Genomic DNA, 23,668 nt, shown 5'->3' on the forward strand with positions numbered 1-23,668 from the left:
AAGGCACCTCTAACAAATCAAGATTTTCTTTGGCAGCAGCAATTTCTCAATTAGTGCCATTCTCTGGCTAATTCTAGAACTCTGAAGCAGCCCAATATGGTAGCACCCAGAATAGGATTCTGCCCCTTCAGTTCAGAAAGCCCAGGGGCACAGTGCCATTTTTATTTTCTCTGGGATTTCTCTAAAGAATAGTCCCAAGGTGATAGGAGTTTCTGAGTCTGCACAGGTTCAAACCTGAGGATCTTCAAATAACCCAAAAGAAACATATGACTATGGCTCAGCTTCAAAATTCCTACAGATTTGTGAAAAGAAAATAAGGGCAATACACCTCATCAGAAAATGGATTCATCATTTGTGCTTCACAGACATATGACTAAAATTCAGAAGTGAAAATTTTCTATATTTCACTTATCTTCTTATCTTCCAATATATTATAACATTTTTGCCTTCTGCTTCTTCCCTCTAGGTCTTACTCTCTTCTAAGCAACCTCCAAGTTTTATTATTCTTCTGCCCACAAATTAAGTCTCCTCAAAATTTTTATACCATTTCTATTCTTGCTCTTTGTCCCTCCCTAGTCTGAGCAATCAATCTCTTCTGTTTTCCCCTTCTTGCTTTTAATTCGTCCTCATTCTTGTGTTTAGGGGAGAGTAAGAAGGCAGAGTTCAGGCAAGGAAAATATTTCAGTGAATTCATGCAAGTCTGAGTTTGTTAGGTAGGAGAGAAATGGCTACTACATCAACAAAGCTGAGGGGCTACTGAGCAACCCACAGTGAAAAGCACTACTGGAGGTGAGGACTACATATTCCTTGAAGTTATACTACTAGTGAAGAACCTGATTCTTGGTTTAAATTTGGATAGTATTTCCAATTACTAAATAATTTTTCCTGGTCACAGAGGAGGAAACAGCCATTATTTAAGCTATAAAAAGAGGCTAAATTATTCATAGCTGGCTATCTCATGAGATATACATGATGTTTATCAGGCTAGAAATCACTGATCAAAAAGTTATTTGGATCCCATTTATATGAAATATCCAAAAGGCAAACCTAGAGACAGAAAGTAGATAAGTGGTTGACAAAGGATAGGGGAGAAGAGAATGCGGAGTGACTCTTAATGAGAACAAGGTTTCTTTTGGGCGTGATGAAAATGTTCTAAAATTAAATTGGTAATGGTTGCACAATTCTGTTAATACACTGAAAACTACTGAGTGGTAAACTTCATATGGGTGAATTTCATGCTATTGTTATATCTTAATAAAGCCATTTTAAAAGATTACTATGGTTTTATATGGCTTTCTGTATCTATATTTTATTTTGCATAAAAAGGTTTAAAAAGATGACTATATATTATTTGTAGTAACATGAAAAATACTATATTAAAATTTTTTCACAGATTAAAAAAAGTTACCTGAAAATTTCTCAGCTGCTCAGTATCTCTTCATCTTACAGCTTCAACTAAATATTTACTTCACTCTTTCAATTAAATATTTACTTAACCTTCTTCAACAAACCAAATTTCACTCACATGAATTCTAATGCAAAATACTGTTACTGAGTTAAATAATACCCTAAATTAAAACGTTAAAAATGAAATTTCAAAACACAAAGTCAACCAATCAAACCAACGAAAATAAGTCAGATAAAGCTCTTTTATACTAAATAGTATTTCCATAAAGCCCATGACACAAGTCATTTAGTACACAAACTATAGTCAGTTTACACAGATATTAGCAGCAGTTTCAATTTCACACAGTGTGTGTGAGACAGAGCTTGCCACTTTTGATGTTTCCTTAATGTTTCATGATTTTTTAATGTATCACCATCTTCTAGACATGTGCTGTGATCTGAATCACACACTCCATAAGGTAGTCTTCTTAAATTGCCACAAAGGTATGTACCGCACAATTTTTAAAAGTAAAATTTAGAAGTACACAATTGCCTGAAAAATACCTAACCTTAATTTAGTTGGAGGGTTCTAGTGACTATGAAATTAGATACTGACCTATTTTTACTAAACATTATAGTATAAGCAAAACATTAAAAGATTTAGATGGCATAGATTTAGTTTTTAAAGTTTCCTAAGACTGTTCTGGTATTCACAATCTCAATTTGCTTCATCTGTTAACTATTTCAAATTTCTCAGTTTTGGATAACTTATACACATTGAGAAGTCTACATATTGAGAAGTGGATTCAATTCCCAGTTTGCTGTTTTTTTTTTTTTTTGCAGTACGCGGGCCTCTCACTGCGGTGGCCTCTCCCACTGCGGAGCTCCGGACGCGCAGGCTCAGCGGCCATGGCTCACAAGCCAAGCCGCTCCGTGGCATGTGGGATCTTCCCAGACCAGAGCACGAACCCGTGTCCCCTGCATCGGCAGGAGGACTCTCAACCACTGCGTCACCAGGGAAGCCCCTATTTTTTAATTCTTGCATATTTGAGGATTCAGACTCTGACTGGCCCAGAAAACAATAACTGATTTCCTCAGCCAATCCATCATTTTTAATTTTGCTTGAAAAAAAACAAAACCCCTCACAGAGAACATTTATAAGTGTTTGCTGATAACCCTGTGTACTTAAGTTGAAATAAGGGAAAAATAAAACTTATTAAATACTTAAGATGGTAAAAGGTTCATTCAAACACAAAATATGTGAAGATTCTAAATATTTTACACGTATGAATAATGTCTCTGCTGGAAAAAAGGACCAAAAAGTATATGCCTTTAAAAGATAGACTTCTGTCCATAAAATCTAACATTCTTCAAAACAGAATAATTCACTGAGTCCATAAACTGCGATATGAGATGCTTTGTGTATATGGAAAAGGGTGCTGGAAAGTAAAAGAAAAAAGGGTTTTTCTGAAAGTGAAAATTCTTTCTCTCTCTATATATATCCAACCACCTCCTATACTTGATTAGCCATACCTCAAATGACGTGGCCTAAAATAAATTTCTCAACTCCCTACCACTTCTCTGTCTCGGGAAGTAGATCTACCATTAGTCATGAGCTCACAGAATGCTGTGTTTCTCTTATCATAGCACAGAAGGCCCTGTGAATCTTTAGATTTTAAGATCCATGGGGGAAGGAATCATGTCTCTTCTGTTCATAAGTACCTAGTACATAGTGACACTTGATTAATATATGGGACATCATCATGACTTCTCCCTTGTCAACAGAGTTAGGAATTGTTTTCTACCCAGGAAAAGGTATTCCCATAGAAGTTGAATTGTATCCTACCATTTCCACTTTGTTATTCTATAGAATACATAGTTCTAATTTTTTAAAATCTCTACAGAACACAATTGATTTCTAATATTAAAATATCAGACCCTGCAAAGCTGCAGGTTACCAGTCAAAAACTTGATTTTCAGATTACTGTTCATTAATGACTTTTAAAAGTTTCTCAACATCATTAGATACACATTCATTACTGAAAAATGCCACATGAGATATGTTGAAGGGGAGAAAAGAGAAAAGATGTAGTTTTGACTAGAAGTTACAGCCTATACATTCTCTTTCCCTGGGCTATTTACTTATTCATCTGCTCATTCATTTAACATTCATGAATGGGTACATTTTTTAAAAAGTCTTTTCTATGTAAGAAGCAAAGTATAAGGTAATTTAAATGCAAAGGAGTAATTACTGGGAGCTAGGAATCTACTTTCAATGTATTTTAGACAAAAATATCTTAAATTTAGTCTGGGAGTTTTACTGTATAAAATGAACAATCCCATTTGCACTTAAGGAGCTCCTGATTCTACTGACTGTAGCAAACCACTACAAGATCACTCTAGATGGTTGACTAGTTGTTAAAGTACTTGCTTGTAGTATCAGGAAGCATTTATAGAGAGAAAATGAAGACAGATATGGAGTAACGTAGGGTTAAACTGTGGGTTGACCACAAAAGCTGCCAATTCTAAGATCAGCCCCTTGACATCCAAACAAGGATGATATTCTACTGCTTTATGAAAAGTGAAAATTTTGTTTACTACCTATTTATATTCTGAAGTATGATGGAATATTGCAAAAATGTTTTTCTAAAGTCTGGTAAGTTTTGCAATTCTGTTTGTAAAACAAAATATATATATATATAGCCACTCCTTGCTTATCCTTATCGTTAACATTTTCATTACTAAATTTTGGTAACAAAGTAAGCAAACTGCATATCTCCTATAGACATAATATGAAATATGACACAATTTTCTACCACTCATACTAAAGACAAGGAGCAGGGCTAAGAAGTCAATACATTCAAAGTTGGTAATGAATTATGTTCTTATTCTCTGAAGCAGTACAACAGTTCCTGAATAGCATATTTTTAAATAAAATAATTAAGCCACATACAGCAGGACTCAAAACAAAACAACCAACCAACCAAACAACGTGTTTATCTACACCCCTTCCTGAGACAGTCATATCACAGATGAATACAAAGCACCAGCCTAAATTTAAACTAGATTATCTGTGACCTATGCTCTCTCATAGTATGCTGTATTTCTGGCTCACATTCGATTTTCTTTGTCATGTGTTTATCAGAAAATGAGCAGGGAGACTACAAAGATTAAACAATCATATATTGAGCACTTATTTAAAATAAATGAAACCTGGTCCCTGCTTTCAAGGAATTTACTTTTAATAAATCTTAATATTGAAATGTTCCATTTACAGTATAATCTCTATTGTGAGACCAATTAGCTTGTATTTAAGACTATCTTCCTAAACTCACTAAGAATTTCATTTGAATGAAGGACTGATGAAATCATTTATGTCAGTGGGAGTCATAGAAGTGAACATGAATAAAATAAGACAAAATTGTGTATGGTTTATAGTACTAGTTGTATTATAGCTTTAACTTACGTGCTTTTTATATTAAAAAATGTAATGGTTCTTCTTGGTGAAAAGTTCTAAAGGGAGCTGACATGACATGTGATACTGTACTTTTCAACTTTATGTATACTTCCACCTCAGACTGCAGCTCAATCACAAGATTCACTCTCTGGGTACAATGGAACTGTAGCCATACCCTTCATATACAAAGATTGTCTACCCCATTACAATCGCCAAAAGAGTTACTTATAGCAGTAGCAATGAAACTGCAGTGACCCACATATATAATTATTTGAAAATTCCAAGGACATGTGTTTGGCTTCTGTTACTAGCTGTGAAAATTAACCTCTGTCTTAATTTCCCGATCTTTTAAGATACAAGTAATAGTAGTATCTATCTCATACAGATAGATATAAAGATTTAATGAGCTAGTACTTGAAAATTTCTATGATAATGCCTGGCATATAAGTGGTCAATAATGTCAGTTATCGTTGTTACTAGCTAATGTTAAGGCTAGATAAAGTTAAGAGCCACACAAAGAATCAAATTCATGATTCTGGTCTCATTAGTATCATACTCCAATAAATGGATCTAAGCAGCCACAGACAGCCTATATAAAATTATCCATTCAAAAAATTCAATAAAAGAAATTTTACTATGCATTTTCTAAATACTAGAAATAGCATAACAATTTGATATGGTTTAAAGTTTAGCTTAGAGATTTATATGAAAACAGACTATTCATATATCAGACATTTGTTTGACTCAAATTAAAAGTTGATAGTAGCCAAAGCGATCTTGAGGGAAAAAAAAGGAGATGGAGGAATCAGACTCCCTGACTTCAGACCATACTACAAAGCTACAGTAATCAAGACAATATGGTACTGGCAAAAAAACCCCAGAAATATAGATCAGTGGAACAGGACAGAAAGCCCAGAAATAAACCCATGCACCTATGGTCAACTAATCTATGAGAAAGATGGCAAGGATATACAATGGAGAAAAGACATTCTCTTCAATAAGAGTGCTGGGAAAACTGGATAGCTACATGTAAAAGAATGAAATTAGAACACTCCCTAACACCATACCCAAAAATAAACTCAAAATGGATTAAAGACCTAAATGTAAGACCAGACACTATAAAACTCTTTGAGGAAACCATAGGAAGAACACTCTTTGACATGAATCACAGCAAGATCTTTTTTGACCCACCTCCTACAGTAATGGAAATAAAAACAGAAATAAACAAATGGGACCTAGTGAAACTTAAAATCTTTTGCACAGCAAAGGAAACTATAAACAAGACAAAACTACAGCCCTCAGAATGGGAGAAAATATTTGCATATGAAGCAACAGGACAAAGGATTAATCTCCAAAATATATAAACAGTTCATGCTGCTCAATATTAAAAAAACAAACAACCCAATAAAAAAATGGGCAGAAGACCTAAATAGACATTTCTCCAAAGAAGACATACAGATGGCCAAGAGGCACATGAAAAGCTGCTCAACATCACTAATTATTAGAGAAATGCAAATCAAAACTACAATGAGGGGGCTTCCCTGGTGGTGCAGTGGTTGAGAGTCCGCCTGCCAATGCAGGGGACGCGGGTTCGTGCCCCAGTCCGGGAAGATCCCACAAGCCGCTGAGCAGCTGGGCCCGTGAGCCGTGGCCGGTAGGCCTGCGCGTCTGGAGCCTGTGCTCCACAACGGGAGAGGCCACAACACTGAGAGGCCCATGTACTGAAAAACAAAAACAAAAACAAAAACAAAAACTACAATGAGGTACACCTCACAACGGTTAGAATGGGCATCAGAAAATCTACAAACAAATGCTGGAGAGGGTTTGGAGAAAAGGGAACCCTCTTGCACTGTTGGTGGGAATGTAAACTGATACAGCCACTATGGAGAACTGTATGGAGGTTCCTTAAAAAACTAAAAATAGAACTACCATATGACCCAGCAATACCACTACTGGGCATATACCCAGAGAAAACCATAATTTAAAAAGACGCATGCACCCCAATGTTCACTGCAGCACTATTTACAATAGCCAGGTCATGGAAGCAACCTAAATGCCCATCAACAAACGAATGGATAAAGAAGATGTGGTACATATATACAATGGAATATTACTCAGCCATAAAAAGGAACGAAATAGGGTCATTTGTAGAGACGTGGATGGACCTAGAGACTGTCATACAGAGTGAAATAAGTCAGAAAGAGAAAAACAAATATCGTATATTAATGCATATATGTGGAATCTAGAAAAATGATATAGATGAACTGGTTTGCAGGGCAGAAATAGAGACACATGTAGAGAACAAACATATGGACACCAAGGGGGGAAAGTGTGAGGGGGGTGGGGGGTGGGATGAATTGGGAGATTGGGATTGACATATATACAGTAATATGTATAAGATAAATAATAAAAATCTGCTCTGTAAAAAAATTTTTTTAAGAAAGTTGATAGTTACCTCCGTTTTTTAACCAATACATTGTCTAGTTACTGTGATTCCGCAATTCCTTTCTGTTAAAAGGATGCCTACTTCATAATATTTGCAAATATAACTCTGGAAAGAGATGCATGATGGTCATGAATGTCCTGTTAACCCTCACAGCCAAAACATAAGAAGTTAAAATGAAATACTTAGGTCCAAAATCAGCCAACATAATAACTGCCACTCTTCTGATTTGTATAATCTTCACACTTAAAATCTAGGTTCAGGGGAGTTCCCTGGCAGTCCAGTGGTTAAGACTCAGTGCGTTCACTGCCATGGCCCGGGTTCAATCCCTCGTGAGGGAACTAGCACCCTGCAAGTCAAGTGGTGCGGCCAAAAAAAAAAAAAAAAAAAATTCAGGTTCAGCCAAAATAATATATAAGAAGAGAGTCAGAAATACCTGCCACCAGAAAGCTTTTAACTTCTTCCGCCACCTGCTATAGCAATCACTCCCATTCTCAGGTAGATTTTGCCTAATACTTACAAAATATCTGAATGTCCACTATCTACAGGCACTGTGCCAGGCTTTGGGTACAGTAGTTATTGCATTTTCCCCTTCTGAATTTTATAATTAAATTGAACACACAATTATACTTAAAACATAAACAGTAAAGTATATGATTAAAGCCATACAAATAATACAATCATAATGCTGTAGAAGTACAGAGAGAACAGAAATGAAACACTCTGGTGATCAGGAAAGGTTTTGTGGGGGAGAAAATAATAGAAATGAGCTTTGATAAAAAAAGAAAACAAAAGCTGGAGAAGGAGGGACAAGAATTCTGAACCATCAATTAGCACGAGCAAAGACCCACTGAGAGAGAGAAAAGTTCAGGGTGTGCTCCAGAGAGGGCAAGAGGACCAGTTTGGTTGAAAATAGATCAGTCCTGAGGTCCAATCATGGAAAGTGTCAAAGCCAAACCAAGAATTCTAAGCTTTATTCTAGAGGCAAAAGGGAGTCACTCAACATATTGAGCAGAGAAATAATGTGATGGAGGAGGGAGATGCAGTACAAGATGCTAGTAGAAAACAACAGTTGGAGTGTTAAAGCATGGTTTGGGTATGAGGTAGTACGACCTGAAATGTTCCAGTACAATTTTTTAACCTTATATAACCCAGGACCCACATACAAAGCCTTAATGCCTTTCATGAAGACTCCCTATTTTCTTTATTTGTTTCACAAGAAGAACTGAGTTAATTAGAATAATTTATTTTTCTTACTCTCTTTTGTATCTTTTCTGCAGCAATATCTTCTTGACCATTTCTAATCATGAAATTTTCTTTTTTTGTTTCACAAGAACTGAGTTAATTAGAATAAGTTATTTTTCTTACTCTCTTTTGCATCTTTTCTGTAGCAATATCTTCTTGATCATTTGTAATCATGAACCGCAACCCCTCTTCAAAACACCAACCTGTGTCCTTCCTCATTTACTGATCATTCTTGTCTGAACATTCACCTTTGCTTTATTACTTACTCTTTATCCTCTATTTAACCATCAACTCCCACCTAATCATTAACCTAATGACTTCTCTCCAGCTTCGTACAGTCAAATAAATCTACTCATACTCAATTTTCTTTTCCATTACCTCTTAACTTTTAGTCTACTCATATACAAGTTCTATATGCCCACAACCTTTAGCACCTTTCTGAAGTCTCTACTCAATCCAAAGACTTATAGTTTGTCTTCCAGGCTCACTGCTAAAACTATACTGAAAGACAACCCTCTCATACTCACTAAGTTTCTATTCCCCTAAGTATTTCAAGATTTCACATACTCAATAATAGCAGCTACCATTTATTTGGTATTTCTTTACAGTAGAAAATACGTCAAGTGCTTTACATGATTATCTCATTTAATATTCAAGATTACCTAATGAGAAAGGCTTTTCCATTTGACAGATAAAGAAAACTGAGGCTTAGAAAAATCAAGTAGCTTGCCCAAGATCACCCCACTAGGAAGTTTTATCATGTTCTCTGGAGCCTACAATGTGGTTCCACTGACTGTACACACTCAGAAACATTTCCCTAAGTCCTTCAATACAGACATCAACCATTTGAGAATTAATATTGATTCCATTTCTCGATCTGAACAATGATAGTCAAACATATAAAACTGTTTATCTCTGTTGACTTCTGAAACTTTGGGAATGAGAAAATGATTTTAACTTCTTAAATCTTTACTGAATGTTTTAGAAGGGAATCTTGCACTGGAAGACTTAACTACATAAATTTGTAAGGTCCCTTTTAATTCTAGGAATCTGTATCAGAAGTGTAACATTCAGCTTTTCAAATTTTGATTCCTAGGAACAACAATCTAATTGGGAAAAGTCTACTCAAGAGTATTCTGAAAATAATTCTGTATTTACAGCTCTGATTCTGGCACATTACTTAGACTCTCTAAGCCTACATTTCTTCATCTGTAACACAGAGATAACATCATATGCTTTAGAAGGTTGTGGTGAAAATTAAAGGCTGATGCTTTATTTTCAATAAATTATGGCTTTTATTATTCACTTTCTTTTGTATCTAGAAGAAGTTTAGTTTCATAGGATTTTAATTCAAATCATATCAACCACAAAAAAATCTAGTGACTTTCAATCCAGATCCTAAACACGAATACTACATAAACTAAGTCAATGGGATCCAGATAAACATGTTAAGAATTATATTAAAAACTCAAACTCCCTTCTTTATCACATTTACTCAAGGAATGTTTAAAACATCTCTAATTTTATAAACACAGTACCAACAATCTATTAACACACATTAACATCCAGTACCTTTCCCTCAGTTTCTCAGAAAAATTCTAAAGTCTATTATATTTTAGATAAAGGTATACATAAGCTCCCCTCTCTTAATTACTTTCTCTAGCTCCTCCTACCTGCCTCAGCAAAAGAAAAGCTAGGTAAAGAGCTTATCTAGGTAGTACACAGATATCTAGGACATATAAAGGTCAAAGTCATCAAGAAATATATTCTGGAGACTCAATAAAATATAAAATTGTTACTTGTGTAATACGGAGCACATTAGACACTGGAAAAAACAAAAGAAGAAAAAATAGAGGTAATCAAGCTTTTGATCTTGATATCATTGAACCCAAGCTACTTTCATATAAGAGTAGTTAATAATCCCAGGTGGAAATTCAGAGAATTTCCTGGGTAATAGTGAAATAATAAATGAAGCAACTCAATTTTAAAAATTTGTCACCAACGTAATATGAGATGGAAGACAGAACATATTCTGGCATAAAGTTACTACCCAGGGTACAGGAAGGCACAGAGTTTTACCTAGTTGCCTCACAACACCTTTCCCGTCCCCCAAGGTCCATAATATTTCACAGGGCCATACCTTGTTTTATCTTGTTTAACTTACAGGACACCACTTGCGCTGATTTTCTTACAGGGCTGCCTCCTTCCTCTGATTTGATTAAGGATGGAAAGTAGTCAGGAGTACCACTCAGAGTCAGATGCCCAGACAAGAGTCAGTCATTCAGGGGATCATCGAAATTATCATCTTATAATTAGTTGTTTCTACATGATCACAACCTCACATCTTAAGAAATTAATCCAGCTCTCATGCATGAGCATTTCAGGGATAACAAGCTCCCTATGGACATATGTCAGTCTTTAGTCTTAAATTTTTAAATAAATAAGCATTTACATCTAAACCAGAATCAGCTACACATGCTATTAGCTATTATAATAAATAGTCTAGGTGTTATGGGAACAAATTCAAAGACTGTAGGTTTTTACTAACTGCTTAGCAATATTTACCATGTGACAATACGATGTACTATTAATTTCTTTGAAGAAAATTGGGTATTAGAGAACAAATTTTCAAATGAAGGTTTCTTAACAAGTCAAGATAAGCAAGACTCAGCTTGAACTGACAGAAAAACCTTAACAATGTGTTCTTAAAATGCCCTCCACATAAAATTACCAAGGGTCATGTGCTTGTTCAAACCTGTAGTCTCAACCACCCTTTGTCTCTTGTGGAATCTCCATCTGCCTTCCTCCCAAGAGTTTTTCTAGACTTCTCAATCCCAACAGAAAAATCAATAAAAGCTACCTACAGGAATATCTTTCCTAAACAACAATCAACAACTTTAAGTTCTTTTAAATAAGAGACAACCCAGAAAGAAAATCAGCTTCAGAATGCTGAAACATCTAAGTGCCTGGCACATAACAGGCATTTAGTCAAAGCATATTAAATAGACAATATTGAGAATAAAAAAATATAACAACTGGACAGTACATTTGATAATATAATCTACCCCTTTGGCTTTGCTGATTATTTTGGAGCACAGTCATGACCAAACAATTACTGTCTCCTAGTGCAGTGTTCCCTTCAACAGTTTACATTGTAATTATGGGCATCACTTTTGCTCTTCAAACAAAAATGTAAACCACTTTTATATTATATGTTAAAATACACACACACACCACATAAAAAGAATTTTTGATGACTCAATCATTCAACCATTTTATTTCTCAAATATATACTGAGGTAGCTAGCCAAACTTTACCAGTCTTAATATACCTCTCCCATAATATAAATACTTCACTGATGTGAAAAATATTTAGTGATATCTAATCAAAAATGTCTTAACTTCCATGCCTAGCTCATTATAGTTTCATGTGGTATTGCTATAACTTGCAGGTTAAAAGTAATCAGCCTTGTATGACTGAATGTTTAAACAGATATATGTGAGTTACACATAGGAACAGAACTAAAACATCAAACAAGGAATGTTATTTTGGGCTTCAAATTATTTATTGGCAAAAGAAACATTAAATCAATAAAGGGAACATCTATATTTATAAAAAAGGCAGAGGCGTGGGTCACTATTGCCCTAGTCAGTTTCCTAATCTGCAGAGTTACAGAACTACACTCTGGAAAAGGCCCAATATGTAAAAAGATAAAAATATAAAAGTGAGGTTGTTCGAGTTAAAGAGCAGTTGGGGAGCAAGCCCTGCTGGACTCCTGAGAGCTCTGGAACCCCTAAGGCTCAGAAGAGCACTGTTAAAATAAATAAGCCCTCTGACTCTTCAGAGCTCTGTGCACCTAAAAAGTGATTGTGTTTAAAATTCCAGTGTGCAAATTTGAAAAGATTAAACCTTTTTCCTCAGAACAATTTTTTTTTTAATTCCTAACTTCCTTCAGTAATGTCAAAATTATTTACTCCGGGAAAATAATAACTACCTCCCATAGATTTTCACACCTCCCATGGTCTTCCAATCACTTCTTAAAATGCATTCGGCTCATTACTCCAATTAGCAGAAAAATTAGGGTTAGGGGCGGGGAGGCGAACAGATTTCTTGGCTTGGACAACTGAAGTATGACCTTTGTGGATTTTTAAGTACCATGCGGTGCTTGAGAAAAAAGAAATACCTCCGGTGATGAAATTTTCAAAACGTATCTAAAACTGCGGTTGGTAGAGGCGCTCCACAGCCAGCTGTCCTTCAAGAAAATATTTAAAATGTACACGCTGAACAGAACCACACATCTCAACCAAACTCTTAACATCAACAACTTTTACCCACACAATTTACACGGTTAAAAACAGAAGAAATCAGTTCGATTTACTTCGGTGGATTCGTTCGATGCCTTAATAATGAATGAATTGGACGCATCACTGCCGAGTTCTGAAAGAGCCTCACGCTCAGCTCCGCCCCCTATAAAACCTGAAGCTAATTCTCCAGAATTCAGTGTTTCGAGGCCAAGTCCGGTCCAAAGGAGGCCTCCCCGCTTCTTTCTCCCGGCCTCCCTCCAGGGGTTGGAGCCCAGGGTGGCCGGGCGGGTGCGGGTGCCGGACGCCCCCTCCCCGCTTGGGGAAAGTTCCGCCGGCCGCTCTCGGGACAGGCCGGTCTGCGGCCCTCGCCCGCGCCGCCGTCACAAACACCCCGCCCGGCCTCAGCGGCCGGAGGGTCGCGCCCCCTCCCCGCGCCGCCGCCGCCACAAACACCCCGCCCCCGCCTCCCCGCCGCCTCCCTCGCGGAGCGTTAACCCCTCGCCGCCCGACGCCCGGCTCCGGGGAGGAGGCCGGGCCAGGGGGTGGAGTTGTCGCGTCTCCTCCCGGGAGCGCCCGGGCAGACGCCCGGCTTGTTTACAGGCCCCAGGCCTGGTCGCCGCCGCGCAGGCCCGCGCCGCCCGCCCGCCCTCGGCCCGAGCGTCGCGCTTACCCGGAGCAGCAGAGGGCGGGCAGGTCCCTGGTCCGCCGAGGCGGCGGCGGCGACGGCAGCCGGGGAGGGGGCGGGAAGAGGGTCACCGCGGCGGCGGCCGTCCAGGTCAGACCGGGGAGGGGGCGGAGGAGGGGAGGAGCCGGGCTGCGTCCGGGACCCCGGCTCTCGGCGCCCTCGCGGCTCAGATCATCCGGGCGTTGGAGCGGGAGGCGGAGAGCGGGTCCCGGAGGACGAGGAAGAGCCGAAGATTCATAGCTTTCGCGCCCCACCTGCCTGGCGCCCCCCACCCCCCCTCCCCAGCCACCAGTTCCCGAGCTGCAGCCGCCCGAGCACCCGAAGCTGCGGGCCGGGCCGGCTCAGAGACCACAGCTCCCTCGCTCCCGCGCGCGCTCCCGCCCTTAGCGCCGCCGCCGCCGCCGCCGCCGCCTCGAGCGCGTCCCCGCGCAGGCGCGCTCACGTCGGCGCTGTGCTGCCCCTCCCCCACGCCTCCGCCCGCCCCGCCCCGCCCCGCCCCGCCGGCTCAGCCCCAACTACAGCCGCGGCGCGGTGGAGCAGCTGGAGAGACCCGGATGTCGTTGGGCCGGAACTGCAGCGCGAGCCGGCGAGCGGGGGAGGGGCGGACGCAGATGACGTCACTGTCCTACCCGGCTTCTCTCGCAGCAATCGCCTCACGGCCCCGGCCTCAGGCCCAAGCTGAAGGGAGCATCCGAATCCCGGATCGGAACGGAGGTGCCCCAGGCACACACCTCCCGTCCCTAAGGGCAACAACCCACACACTCTACTACCACCCACCCACACGCTGATGCAGCCTATACACGCACGAGGCACATGCTCTGAGTTTCTGGCAGGTTTTCCGTCTGTAGCTCATGGGGTTTCACATCGTATTTATTTGCACTTGTTAGACAGTCACGTGATTCTGCTTCTGGGGACTTCCATCGACCTCCAGTGAGGTTAAAGGAACGAAGGATTTTTAAAAATCCGGAAGATAATCAAAAACGTAACAGCTCCTTCTATTAAAAGTTAGAGATCTGCTAAACCTGATTGAAACTGCACGTGCAGGCGGCCAAAATCCAGTTTAGCTGGCTAGACTACGGAAAACCGGACCCACGCCAGACGCACGCTGTTTGCGGACGCCGCATTGGATAGAATGACAAACCCTAGGCGGCCAATGAATCAGAACTGGGGAACAGTACATCACCAGCCAGGTCTCCTATTGGCTGGGGTGCTTTATCCCTCTCTTGTCAGAGACTTAACCTGTTCATGGATTTGACCTACACCACATTTGCAGGAACAGAAGTTTAATAGAAAAATCCGTGTTTTAAAGCGATGCTCTGGTATATACAAAGAAAAACCAAACACTGTATTATTAGAGGCAGGTACTTTAAAAAGAACTGCTACTTTGTATCTCCTAAAGCCACTTTGTTGTTCCAACTCTTAGGTCAAAAGCAACCTATTTATTCTGTCTCTTGTCATTTAGCAAACATTTAGCTACTTTTAAAGCTGTAAAAGCTGTCTCCAGTTTTTTCAACATGTCTTTTTGGGAAGATTCTGTTCCTTTCACTTTTAGGCCTGGGATCTAACAACAGTATGAAACAATATCACCTAATGATCACTGGCAGGCCACTTCTTCAAGGAACCCCAAAATTACTCTACCCGATATCTTTGGGGTTAGAATTTCTTAGCATAAGATGAAGATGGATCATTTCCAGGTATGGAAAGTAAAAATAAAGTTCATTTATGCATTTGGTCCCAGTATTATCTGAGGACATATTTCCTAATTACTTTTCCCCACATTTGCCAAAAAAAAAAAAAAAAAAAGGAAATTAGATCAAAGATCTTTAAAACTCTACCTTATTGGAATCCTTAATATTTCAGACAAATAGCAGCATGATTAGCATGCTAATAGACTCATTACCATTCTGAAATAGAATAGCCCATGTGGCAACCACTATTTGGAGTGCCCTTAGAAAACAAATTTTCGTATTCATAAGGCAGAGCCTGGGTAGCCAATGTCACTCTTGGACCATAAAGAGCTCGAAGGTCTTGCCTGTCTTTCTGCTTCCTTCCTTTAGGCTTCCACGTCTTTCTTCTCTCTGTTCTACACTTGTAGGAGAATCTGGGTCAATTATAGCAGAAGAGGTAGAAAAATAGGAAATATGACCATAAAGATATTTTTAAGGAGTCTGTACAGTATACCACAGCCTGCCAGTTAAGCTGCACCTTCCCACTATTTCTTTTCTCTGAATACAGCTTGCATGGACATTTTGGTACGAACTAGGAAATTCATGGGCTATAAGATTAACATTTTAAAATTTGGAACAAAGATATCTTAATATTATCTAAATAAATATGCTTGGTATAATATCCCCTTCCTTATTATTACACTATATATTATATTCCCTAAATATTATACTAAATATTCCCAAAATATTATGCTAAGGGCAAAAAACAAGTATTAGAAGAGGGGAAAGAGACATTGAAAAAAAAAAAAAAAAAAAAAGAGTGTTAAGAGTTTTCTCCGGGCTTCCCTGGTGGCACAGTGGTTGAGAGTCCGCCTGCCAATGCAGGGGACACGGGTTCGTGCCCCGGTCCGGGAAGATCCCACGTGCCGCGGAGCGGCTGGGCCCGTGAGCCATGGCCGCTGAGCCTGTGCGTCTGGAGCCTGTGCTCCGCAACGGGAGAGGCCACAACGGTGAGAGGCCCGCGTACCGCAAAAAAAAAAAAAAAAAAAAAAAGTTGTCTCCTCTTTTGAACTACAAGGCTTTGCTTGGGCCTCCTACACACATTTGAGATGTTCATAGTAAGTTTTTGGAAAACATCAGTGAGAATATATTGCCATAATTGTACTTCAGTAATTTTTACAGGTATATTGTGAAATTATTCTACTCTGCTTTGGAAATCTGTTTATATTTCAATTGAAATATATTTCAATTACCAAAGAGGAAGAAGGTTTTCTGAAAGATTGGTTTTCAAGTCCTGAATTTAAACTATATGCCATTAGCCTAGTAATTGCGAGGCTTGGGGTGAGGACAGGAAGTGAGGAATCTGAAGCTTAATCCAGTCAGCAATACTCCTTCCTCTTTTCCTCCACAATCACTATTTTTTTAAAAGAGGTTTGTATTTTTTTGTAAAACCAAATTACTATTGTGAATCCATCCAAGACAGTCACCTAAGAGCCTTGCCTGAGCCTCTCAAAATGACCTCAGTGATTTAAGTGGCCCCTCAGGGGAGCACCTGAGAACCCTCTCAGCTGAGTCATCCATCCACTCACACTGAGGCCAGTCACTACCCAAGAGTCGCAAAGCCAAGCAGAACACACATTCAACTCTACCTTCCTCCTCCCTCCTCTTTCACTACCTGTTTCATGTTTTTTCCTCACAGATATCCTCTTCTTTTGTCCTCCTCTCCTCTCTTCTCTCCTTATTACTCTTCTCCCTTTCTTCTGTTCTCTTTTTATCTCCTTTGCTCTTCTTTTCCCCATTTTTCTCTTCTCACTTTTCCCTAGCCTAGTCCAAATTACAGCTTCTGCTACCCACTTTCTCCTGAAGCAATACATATGAGCAGATAGTGTCCCTACACTAATTTTGTTGGCGGGGAATGTACCAACCGCCCCCCCGCCCCGCCCCCCTCCTCCTTCCTCCATCCCCCACCCCACCATATCAGGTCATGAAAAACAGCTGTTTAAAGGACTGTCACAGAATGAAAAGGATTAGAGAATTTTATTCTGTACGACATCACTGAGGTGGCCCCATCAGGGTGGGGCAGACAGGAGCCAGCAGGCTTGTGCTGCCATTGTGTCTTCTCCTGGGCCCTAAGAGAAATGTGGCCACTGGGAGCACCACGGGTCAAGCCCTGGATAACCTTTAGGGTAGGATCTTCCCTCAAGAGATTGTAGGTGGCCACAGCCCCACAGCATTGATGTGGATCTTGTGAGACAAATTCATCTGTTCAACGGCTGCTTATTATGTGCCAGGCACTGTGCTGGATACTGGGCGTAGTTAATGACATCAATGGGCAACGTCCCAGCCCCCGAGGAGCTGATGTTATAATGAGAGATATAGACAAAGAAGTAAACAAATGAACAAGGAAACTGCAGGTTGTGATCAGTGCTGTGAAGGAAATAAGTAAGGAAATAGACTGGGGGGATGACTTGAAACAAGTGTGCAGAGAAGACCTTTCTAAGAAGGTGGCTTTCAAGCTGAAGGAGGAGCCAGCTTCGCAAAGAATCAGGGGAGAGCTTTACAGGCAGAAGGATCAGCGTGGGCAAAGGGCCTGTTGTGGGAAAGAGCTTGGCAGAAAAGTTGTCTGCAGACCAAAGAGAAGTTCAGCAAACTCAGGCAAATATTTTATAAAGTTGCTCAAGTTTAGAATTATAACTTAAGATATTTGGGGTACTTAATCCAATTTACAGCTAGGATACCACCTTAAGTAGAGGGGCACAGTCCATACAAAATAACTTACTGAACTGGTCTGGCCCAAAAAGCAAAGCAGCTTGAGAAATCAAAATTAAAAATCAAAGGACTTTTATTCAACTCTTGAAATTAAGAAGCATTCCACAATGCCAGAAAGAGGTCCCTTCAGACAGTCCAACAACAGCTAGAAATGAGTAAACTAAAGTTTAGAAAAAATTGTTTTTCTCCCAATTTAGATAGGTATTCTTAATGAGTAAAGACTAACAAAAAATTGGACTTGTTGAGAACAGTTTTTCTGGGAGTTTACTGTCTACTGTGGGCATTACAGAAGATCTCAAACTAAAGCATACTTTTAAAAGCTGCAACACATTTTGTGTCCTTAACAATGGTGGCCTGGTTGAAAACCAGTGATGAAATGCCATCATAATAAAGGCTTTTTTTTTGTATCTGACTCTACAGTTTACAAAGCCCTATCACTTAGACCAACCAACTTTATCCTCAAAATAACCCTTGGCAAGGCAAGGACTGTTCTCATCCTTTCCAGCAGAGAAATCTGAGTGTCAGAGAGCTAGCGGTTGCCCAGGGTCACCAAAAGTAATGACTGGTACCCAGGTTTTCCCCTGTATCCTACAGATCATCCCTAGCTTTTACGTGCCAGTAATAAAGGTAGCAAGGAGAGTCAGGAGTGGAAAGAGCATGGACTTAGAGTCAACAGTGGTATGCAGAACTGGCTTATACTATCTCATGAGAGCAGACTGTTAAATTTTTAGGAATTTTGCCAGTTGTTTGCTAAACATGGTCACTGTTAAAAATTAAATTATATAAACCTCCAATTAAATTTTAAATGAAGATAATATATATTATTGAAACAGACTCACAGACATAGAAAACAAACTTATGGTTACCAAAGGAGAAAGGGGAAGGAGGGATAAACTAGGAGTTTGGGATTAACATATACACACTATTATATATAAAATAGATAACCAAAAAGGACCTACTATATAGCACAGGGAACTATATTCAATATCTTATAATAATCTATAAGGGAAATAATCTGGAAAATTATATATATATATATATATATATACACGCACGCACGCACACACACACATAGATACATACACACATGCGCACGTATAACTGAATCACTTTGCTGTACACCTGAAACTAACACGACATTGTAAATCAACTATACTTTGTATTTTTAAAAAAAAAGAAAAAAAAGATAATATACATTAAAAACGTATCTTCTAAATTATCTGAATGTATGTTACTATTATCTGTGCTCTTGAGGTACTTATGTGTATTGTGTCTAAATGGTAGAAATACTCTATGATGTGTTACTGCACGTCTATTCCCAATACCACATTCAGTGACTTCACTTTGTGAGCTTGAAACTGGCTGTGGAGGGAGTATTTACACGATGGAAGTCAGCAAATGCCACAGATCAAGGCTTGACTTATTGCTTTGCTGATGGTCTAGACTTAAGAAAGTGACAGAGGAACCATTAATAATGCAAATTAAACATAAAAAGCATGTTGTGTCTATAGCTGTTACATGGTGAATGGCACAAAAACATTCATCTCAGCAAAGAAGTCACTCACATAATAGGCAAGTAAGTTCCCATATACATCTTTGTTGTGTCACTTTTATCTTAGATGAAAATGTTAATCAACAGGCCATGTCAGAACTACATTTGGGGAGCTGGTTGTTAAACATTTACCAGCACACCACTGGATCCGCTCTACTATGCCAACTGGGCCACTTATAGGTTCTGTGAACTTAAGCATGTCACTTATACTATTAGCCTTGCTTTCATTCTTCACGAAACAATACCTCTCAGGATGTATTGTGATATTTACAATAGATGAGGCACCCTTGACCAGCACATCCTTCTTCCTCCTCACTGGCAGACCCTTCACTCACTAGAGTTTGTATACAGATACATGATTTCTCAGTCTCCCTTGTAGCCTAGAGCAGCGTCCCAGCCTATATGTCAGTGCTCACTGCTATATCTCAAATAGGTTACAGATGTGACAAGGTATTGGTCCCTTAAGCCCTTGGAACATTTGAGTGAGGCTCAGCTGCTGAAACCTGAGATGGTTCCATCTGACCAAAGCAGCCCCACCCAGGCACTTCTTGTGTCATTAAAACATTATTTTTTAATTTGTGTTATGCTGTGAAAAAGTTGAGTAGCAGTGGCTTGAGGCATGGATGTGTGATACAATTCTGACCAATGGAACCTGAGGAAAAGTTTTGGGGGGATGGATCTCAGAATGATTTTCCTCCCTAATAAAAAGAGTCGCATGAGAGAAAGTACCATTACATGTGTTGTTATGTCTGTAGGTGCGCCTGGCACTTCTGGACCATCTTGCAAAAAAACAATGTAACAGAGAAGAAGGGGAATGATGGCAAAAGTCTGGATGCTGCACGTTGTGGAGCCACTGAGCCACCCGAGCAGTTGCGTACTTTGGAAATTTATATCTAAGGAGAATAATACATTTTCCTCATTGTTTAAGCCACTTTTATTTTTGTATTCAGTTATTGTAGCTAAAAGCACCCAAATACAGTAGAAGAGCTGGGACATCCTCTACACCCAGTGAGTGCTCAGTAAGGTTAGCTAATCACCGAATTGGATCCTTTGCCTATAGAAGAGCTGCATGGTCAGATGTAAACTTATTCTCTAAACATTTGAGCGATTTGTTCAATACTTAGATTCACCTTTAAAGTTTACCTTGATTCTTGCTTAAAAGTGTTTTAAATTGGGTACTAAATGCAGTAATTGAAAAAAGAAAGCATTTTAAGCTTGAGAGCAATTGGACACAGGTGTTGATATGAATTTTCTTTTCTTGAAGGATCTTGACAAATTAGAGCTCTGTTGTCTGAGAAAGGTGACATAACCCCTTCATGTTCTGCAGAGTAGTATTAGAACCAGTGCATGGGAATTACAGAGAAGACAATTTTAGTTCAGTATAAGGCGAAGGGAATGAACTTGGCCTAACATGTGCTAAACTCCATACCAGGCCTCTTATGAGTGTTATTTAATTCTCAGAATAACTTTGCAAAGAAGATACTATTTTTCCATTTTATAAGAGAGGAAACAACAGCTAAGAAAAGAGCTCATTTGCAGACCTACGACCCTTTGATTCCAAAGTCCCTGCTTTTTCTGTTACAGAAGCAGACTAGGCCTTCTTGAGATGACTTTCTTTCTCCTTGAGGCCCTTTCCACTGCATTTTCTTATCCAGGAAAACAGAACAATTCCTACAATGGTGTCCCAACTGAAGACGTCTTGGTGAGGTGGGAGAAGAGTGATATTGCATACTACACAGCAAAATATTTCCAAGTTCCATGTAAAATCATCACTTATCCTAGAGTTTTGCTTCCAGCCATCACTTCCTCCATTCTCCTGCTTTTTCCACTCTCGGAAAACTTCTCTCTTCCCTTCTCCTAACACACCATCCTTTCTTTTGGGCACACTCGTTATAAATCCCACTCAGCAAGACAAAAACTAACATAACACCTATCGACCCCCAGCCCACATGTCCTTGGAGAGCCTCTGCAATTGGTACAAACAAGGCAGAGGTCTCTTTGTAGAGAAGCAACAGGTAGTAGGAAGAATCAGGTTAGCATCATAGGCTGAAAACTAAAGAGCCTGGGGCCAAGCAGGTGTACTCCACGTGTGAGATCAGGCTGGGTATAACACAATAGGCAGTGGTGAGAACTGTGGAGAAGGAGAGCGTATTTATTCCATATGAAGACATCCAAAACAATAGTTGTTTAATGTTTTAAGCATGTTGGAACCAAAGAGGATATCCCAAAACCTATCTCTGCTGTCTAGTCTGTGGACAAGTTGTTTAACCTCTCTCAGACTTGGCTTCCTCATCTGGAACATGGGAATAATCAACTTGCAGAAACAGATGAAATCCTACACTTAACGTGCCACATTGCCCTATACCATGGTGTGTAGACACACAAAAAGATGTAACCATTACTTTTAAGCACATCATGTGATATTTTTAACAGTGGCAACATACCATGCATGCAATATTTTCTCTCTCCTACAGGCCTAAGTCTAGGCCTGTAGGAGAGAGAAAAGTTGCCAGTTATAGGACTAAACTCATTATTTTCAAGACTTGTTTTAACTTCTAGTTCTTTGGCTTGGTGAGGCCTATGGGAACTTCTGCATGACCTATGACAAGGATCTTCTGCTGGAGTGTTCTGCCTCCCCGACCAATGTTGACCCTTTTCGTGTGAGTTTCTCCTTCACGCCTCCTGCACCAAAGGCAACCATTTGGTTCTGAACCTAAACTCTAGATTGTTCTTCTTACAGTGCTTCGAAAGGACTCCGAGCCCTATATTATATGTGTTATAGTATTTATAATTTTTATATTATATACTTGAGTCACCATACATTTTATTCGATCAAAGCATCTTGAATATGCCAGGCATTCCTCTAGATCCTGGGGATACTGTAGTGAGAAAGAGAGGCAGTTTTCATGGAACTTACTCGGGGTCAATAGAAAATAAGCAAGGTCATTGCAGAGGGATACATACCATAAAGGATGTAAAGCAGAGTATGATGTGGGCAAGCAGTATGGGAGAGGGGGCCAAGGAGAGGTTACTTTAGACCGGTTGACCAGAGAGAGCCTGTTAGAAGAGGGGGCAGTTGAGCAGGACCGAATGACAGGAGGAAGCCACCATGTGAAAATCTCGGGGAAGAGTGTCCCAGACAAAAGCAAAGGCTCTGGGGTGGCAGTGAGCTTGGCATGTCAAGGACCAGACAGATCTCTGGGATGTCTGGGGCATGGTCATGGAGGGAGAGAGAGCTATTTAGGCAGGGTGACTTTAGGCCACAGTAAGGATTTTGATTTTATCTTAAGTGTGATGGAAAATCACTGGTGGTTTTTACCTAGGGGAGTGATGTGATCTAATTTGTTTTGCTCTTGCAGTATGGAGAAGAGATTTTAGAAAAGCAAAAGTGGAAGTAGAAAAATCCTTTCATGTCAGTTTCATAAATCCTTAAAGAGGAAGTGAAATTAGCTTTCAGCTTTAAATGGCACAGTGATTACATTTTGGTGGTAGGAATGTGGTCTTTTAGAGAGTTCTTGTTACTGGGGCTCATGTTTTCTTTCTCTGGGAACTATACTTAGAAATTTTTACGAATGACTCATCAAGTAACCTTTCTTGGTAAGTTTAGTGAATTGTAGCAAAGAGTACCCTGCAGAAAAAGCCAAGTTAAGAGTAGGTAAAATAGACACCCACTTAAGTGTTCAATTTCAGGTGAATACTTAGTGTCCTCAGAAATATTCTCGAAGAACCTCATTACTCTCTCCCTCTCCACTCACCATTCTCCCAACACACACCTGAAGGCTGAAGACTAAAATTCTGCTAGTTAATTTATGCCTTGTGCTATCCAGTGAGGATGATAGTTTAGGTGTCCCTTACTTCAGGCAGGCATTTACATCTTAATATGAAAGTTTTTACATCGTTTCCAGAGTAAAGTTTTAATACTCCAGAAGCAAGTTGCCTTGACACACATTAGTGAGATAGGGTAAAAGAAATTTAAGAAGGAACTTAGTAAAGACCTCAATAACACCAGAGATGAATTGTACTTCCACAACCATACCCAGGTTCCCTCTTGCTCATGGAGCTGTGAAAGAAATACATACACTTCACATGTTCAGTCTTCTTATTGGATACTGGGTTTTCTTCATTTAATTTGATGGTCATATATTAGTTGTCTTCCAAGT

At 39.6% G+C, this 23,668-nt stretch overlaps 1 protein-coding gene across 1 annotated transcript in view; it reads right to left on the minus strand.

The window, feature by feature from the left end:
* PPM1A (protein phosphatase, Mg2+/Mn2+ dependent 1A) overlaps positions 1-17,067 on the minus strand; it is a 43,815-nt gene extending 26,748 nt beyond the window's left edge. Inside the window, exon 1 of the mRNA XM_065871893.1 lies at positions 16,863-17,067. Coding sequence (XP_065727965.1) covers positions 16,863-17,061 — 199 coding nt within the window. The 5' untranslated portion in view covers positions 17,062-17,067. The remainder of the gene's footprint in view (positions 1-16,862) is intronic.
* Between the last annotated feature and the right edge of the window lie 6,601 nt (positions 17,068-23,668).

The sequence above is a fragment of the Phocoena phocoena genome, chromosome 2, assembly GCF_963924675.1.
Source record: "Phocoena phocoena chromosome 2, mPhoPho1.1, whole genome shotgun sequence".
In the NCBI taxonomy this organism is placed as follows: Eukaryota; Metazoa; Chordata; class Mammalia; order Artiodactyla; family Phocoenidae; genus Phocoena; species Phocoena phocoena.